The 5,366-nt window shown below is 33.3% G+C and overlaps 1 protein-coding gene across 2 annotated transcripts; it reads right to left on the bottom strand.

Moving 5' to 3' along the window:
- Nucleotides 1-483: 483 nt before the first annotated feature.
- On the bottom strand, nt 484-2,768 carry LOC141592866 (uncharacterized). Of its 2 annotated transcripts, none has more exons than XM_074413737.1 (2): nt 2,560-2,768; nt 484-1,410 (listed from the first exon to the last, which is right to left on the bottom strand). In XM_074413737.1, exons 1-2 carry the CDS (start codon nt 2,730-2,732, stop codon nt 570-572), a joined length of 1,014 nt encoding a protein of 337 aa, XP_074269838.1. In that variant the 5' UTR covers nt 2,733-2,768; the 3' UTR covers nt 484-569. The 2 variants fall into 2 exon arrangements, with proteins under 2 accessions (XP_074269838.1, XP_074269837.1); XM_074413736.1 differs by having other exon boundaries at nt 484-1,416; nt 2,560-2,764.
- Nucleotides 2,769-5,366: the final 2,598 nt, after the last annotated feature.

The raw sequence follows: 5,366 nt of genomic DNA on the forward strand, positions 1-5,366 counted from the left end.
TAATATAATTGTGAACGACGCTCATAAATGGCCTCATAGGATTGTTGTCCATATATTTCTTATTCAAATACACAACTGTACCGAGTTTTAACTTGTTAATGGAGATCTACTTGTCAATAATGCCCTCAAACCTCTCATTCTTCGCCACAAGATTATTGATTACAGTTCTGATTGAGTTGTAAAACTGGAATATATGCATTACGAAGCCAATAGAGCTAACGAGGAGTAACAAAAGATCAAATGCTCATCAAATGCATGATAAGGAGTCGTTCAAATTTGACAACACACAACGAGAATTCAAATTCATAATCAACTGCAATTGGTCTCCCTTGTGACGGGTTACCATTTGTGGCGGATATTTTGTGAGTTAAAATGGTAACAAAATGGGTTAGTGGAGAGAGAAAAAGTGGGTACTTTGTGAGGTAAAATGGTATCCGTCACTCAAGAGTGACGGATAGGTGCCGTCACAAACAAGAATTTGTGAATCAACTGTGATAAGTTAACTTTGTAATCCATCACGGCATCACCCTCAAAGAAGTAGGAATAGAGTAGGGTAGTACATAAGGTCTTCAAATTTCTAAAAAATCCCTATAAAATCCTCCTTGTTTATCCAAGTCAAATCGGCAAACTGGGCAACTTGGAGAAGATTTAATCCATTTCATAAGACACCTAGTATGAAAAATATGGTTGCATCTCATCTTCGACACCATAGTAGCTTCTCGCTTCATGAATTCTTTAAAGGCATCCTTTTTTCTCTTTGTGAAATACTCCATGAAAACCGAAAGCATGTGACTCCAACTCATGCGTGTGACTGGCAACACCTTTTCCTTTTGCTCAGCCATATTCTCTAGGCAAATCGAACAACAATACTCTTCATCATCCTTAAAATCCATGTCTTCAACTCTATAAGTCTTCCAAGGCTTGATCACCCGCTCATGTTCCAGCTCCCTAAGCCACGACATTACTTCATCATCCCTAAAATACTCATCTTGCACCATTATGATCTGAATAATGATCACTTCTAGCCGTCTTGGTTGTGGGTTCAAGGCAATATAGGAATTAAGCTTACGGATAACTTCTCGTATCGTAAAGTCATCGAGGAATAGCCAGAAGCGTAGCCCATACTGAGCTTTTTCCAATTTTATTTTCTCGTGAGGATTATAGTCACTCCAATATTCTCCATCCCTAACACGTGGAGGGTTTGAGGGTGAATTCATGCCTCGTTGGAAGTTTTTTAATTTGAAATTGACGGGGAACACCGAGGGATCGTGAGGCTTCCCGCCGGTTACCTCACAGACTTTGAGGTCTGCCAGCAAAACAAGTGTAGTCATTGAATGATTTTTTGTATGTGTGAGATGTTTTTCGTATCGCCTTGAAGATTTTGGAGGACTCTGCTGATATGCTGTTAAACTGTAACTGCAAAAAGTATTAGGCCATAATTACAGCCTTACAAGTAAATACCATAGTAGTAATTAAATAGCACAAATCATTGTAACATTAATAAATACTCAATATGAAAGATACACAATCACATGAAATATGAGAAAGAAACTTAAGATTGCAACAGAATTAATCAATAAAAAAAATATAAAAAAAATCATCAACTACATTAATTCAACCAAATCAAGATGTGTACTCTTGGTAAAAAACGACTCAATGATAGAAGTTTGAAGAATTGCATTATTAAAAACTCCGCCTCGGTCATTTGTGTTTACCTTTCTATATTGGGAAGACTTTTGAGGAGTAATTTGATCTTCCTCCTTTCCCCTCTCCAGTAAATAAAGGACTCCAGAGGAAAGAATGACAATTATTGATTATTGATTGATGAAAGTCATATATATATATAGACCATAGGAGAGTCAGAGTCCTATGTATACAAGAATACAATAACTAGAAGATCATAGGAGATATTAGAATCCATTACGATTCTTCTAGTTATTAAATTATTTTAAAATAATTGAATAATGTATACAATGAATATGGTATTTTAAAATAATTGAATATACCACATACTCTTTACCGAATAAGATTTCAAGGGGTTGGGGGTGAAATTAGAATTCATTATGATTGACCCTAACCCCATTCTAAAATGCCCCAGTCAAATACTATTGACCCTAACCCCTTGGAATCTCATGCCAACCTTAATTCTCTTGTCGAAAATCTCTTCATCGCAAATTCTCTTGTGCGATAGGTCGCACTATTGACCAAAGAGCAGGGGCGAATCCAGAATTTGAGTGGGGGGGCATACTAAGAAAAAAATTGCGGACAATTTTTATACATTAAAATTCTAATATCGTGTCAATACATAGTAAATCACTTACAAATCTCAACTTATGTGACAATGGGCTTTCGTCCTCGTTGCCGAAATCACTTACAAATCTCACCTCACTGAAGTTCTTAGATGTGAGTCAGAATTTCTTTTCTAGGTTTTGGGAAACAAATTAATCTAATTGATAAAACTAATAAGAACAAATCACATAAACACAATACAAACTAATAATCAAATTAATCAAACTAATAAGAACAAATTAATCGAATTTGAGAAAAAAAATTACATACCAATTACCAAGGCAGCAGCAAACGGTAGGCCGTAGGTGGACGGCCGGATGTAAAGAGGAGGACGGCGGTGAAGTGGTGTCACGTCGACGGCAGCAGGGAGGCGGCAGGTGGTGGTTGAATTTCGGATTTAGGATTCTAGGTTTTGTTTTATTTTGTCTATGTTTGTATTGCATCAAAAGGTCAATTTAGCAAATTGACCATCTTAGTGACCTTCTAGGTGGACATTTTTTATTGGTTGAACAATAAAAAAATAATAAATAAAAGTATATAATATGATAGTCGGGTATGATTGGGAATGTTGTGAAGTGGAAAATGATTGGGTTGATGACCTAGGTCGCGACCTTGTGCTTGGGAGGGTGAAAATTGGTCAAAGTTAATAAGGTGGGATTGAGAGTAAAATCGGGTCGTGACCTAGTTAGCGTGACCACTGCTTGGAAATGGTCTAAGAGAATTATTGTCTCTTTAAATGGTAAATTGCATTAAAATTCTATTCAATCCTCACTTAATTTCAGAGAAAACTGTAAGATGGCAATAAATCATCTAACAGGAACTCTTCTATAGGACCGTCCTATAGTATAGGACGAGCCCAATAGTAAGAGTTAGCCCAGTACATAGAACTAATAGGAAAAACCAGTCTAAAAAGTGGTTAATTTTAAAAAGCAGTTTTATTGAAATCTACCCACTATCTTTGCATTAGGTGGGGCCATGAGAGAGAAATACAAGACAACAACTTGGCAAGACACGTCAATTGACGGTTATAACTTGAAAGCAAAGACAATGTGAGCATTGACTTTAAGACAAATGCACATGAGTTTACTATCTATAGTTTTCCAATTAAAATTACAGATTTTTAATTTATCAATTTAATAGTTTATAATTAAAAAATAATTTGTATGTTTAATTTGAAAACTCGACGTTTTGTATTAATTTCCAATTATTTTACACTTAAACTGCATTTTCATATTTATGTATTATCAACTTATAAGGTGAGGTAGTATTTATATGAAAATATTGTGTTTCCACCTTAAATTTTAGTCAGCAAATTAGTTATAATCAACTTGTAATTTTAAAACCTTGAGTTTTTAAGTTAAAATTAAAACCCATGAAAATCAAAATTACATCTTTAAAGTTAAACTGAAATCTTAAGCGCTTTCCATTAAGCTCCGAAGTTCTTAACATGAATTCTAAAGTTTTTAAACTAAAGTCCCATGTTTATTACCATGCTAAAGATAATAATTTAGGACCTAAACTATATTAGATCAAAACATTCTAACTAAGCTTAAAATACAGAATATTTCACTTAAAAACTCATATTTCAATTTTGAATATTAGCGATATGAACTACAATAATTGTGCTTGTTTATTTCATTCCTTCGAATAATTCCATCTTGTAAATTTAGAGTTAAAAACAATTCATTAGCTAATATGGGACTCGAACCCATATCTTGTGCAGTTATGCGTTGCACATGCTCTTCCATTTTGAGCTAATTAGCTTTGACGAAATATAACTTATGCTTTCAAGTTAAAACAAAGAGTTTTCAAACTAAAACCATTTTACCAATAACCTTTGCTACCAACAGTTAAATCATCCATCATATATGTATCAAAAAATTGTGTAAAAAATAAAAATAAAATCCACCATAAAAAAAATAGAAAAGGAACATATACCCGATAAAATTCATGCGAATCACTTCATTCATCGGTAGAAAGAGAGATCAAGACAGAATTATTATGAATATAAAAAAACACAAGAATTAATTCAAACTTAGCAAAAAGCAAACAAACAATTAAAAAAACTTTTTGGATGATACAAAACTTCAAATTAAGTGGGTTGAGCATATACCTTAATTTAAAGAAAATAGTTTAATACGTACGGAAGACAAGGCCGTTGATCTCGGTTCTGCACTTGAAATTGGATTTTACGGTGTGTTTGAGTTGAGAAATACGGAGGGAAGAGATCTAGAGAATTCCTTTTTTAATTGTAGATGATTATAATGAAAAGGGAAAAATGGAGGAAAGATGAAAATATTGGACAGAAAAATGTAATGGCTACATGACAAATTTATAAACTGTCGCTATTTTCTTGGGCCTCTAGTTAAAAGGGCTGGTCTTATGATTTAAGACCGTCTTATTAAACAATTTGTGATCAAAATTAGATGTTCACAAATTGTTATATAAGACGGTCTCATAGTATGAGACCAGTCCATTTAAATAAAAGCCCAAGAAAATCAAATAATTTAAAAAAAAAAAAAAAAAAAAAAATCAACTATTTAAGGTAACTGTTTTGTTCCTAAGACAAAACCAACGACCCCCATTAACTGGTTATTTCCCCAATACAAAAAAAAATCATCTTCTATTCTTCAAGCAAAATAAGTCTTACTTTCATAACAATTTTTTTGGGTTCTCTATGTCTGCAACTTCATAGCAATTTAAATGAGCAAAGTCAAGTTTTCACAACAATGTCCAAAAACAACAAATTCATCAAGCAAGGTTTGTTTTATTTTCATCTTTTCTTCTATTTTCGACATGGATGAGGTTCTTTTGGTGCAATTTGTTTGTTATATGTGAAATTTATTCCGATGTATACTTCAATTTGAATGCCCCACAATATTTCAGTTGATTCCCCCGTATTTCCGAGTAAATCAACGGCTTTCAACTAATTACTATCCTTTTTATAAATTTGCTAACATATACTCCGTACTTGCCACTTAAGCCAACCAATCTTTGTTTTGGTTTTGAGTTTTTGAAGTTTTAGTTTGACGACTCTTTATTTTAACTTTAAAACATGAGGTGGAATTTAATTTGAC

This window comes from Silene latifolia, chromosome 7 (assembly GCF_048544455.1).
Source record: "Silene latifolia isolate original U9 population chromosome 7, ASM4854445v1, whole genome shotgun sequence".
Classification (NCBI taxonomy): Eukaryota; Viridiplantae; Streptophyta; class Magnoliopsida; order Caryophyllales; family Caryophyllaceae; genus Silene; species Silene latifolia.

What these genes read in the sequence shown, in the direction of transcription:
- LOC141592866 (XM_074413736.1), bottom strand. Translation starts at nt 2,732, where the DNA reads ATGCAATACAAACATAGACAAAATAAAACAAAACCTAGAATCCTAAAT. An exon ending in TGCTGCTGCCTTGGTAATTG is followed by an intron (nt 1,417 to 2,559) that starts GTATGTAATTTT and finishes TACTTTTTGCAG; the next exon opens with TTACAGTTTAACAGCATATC.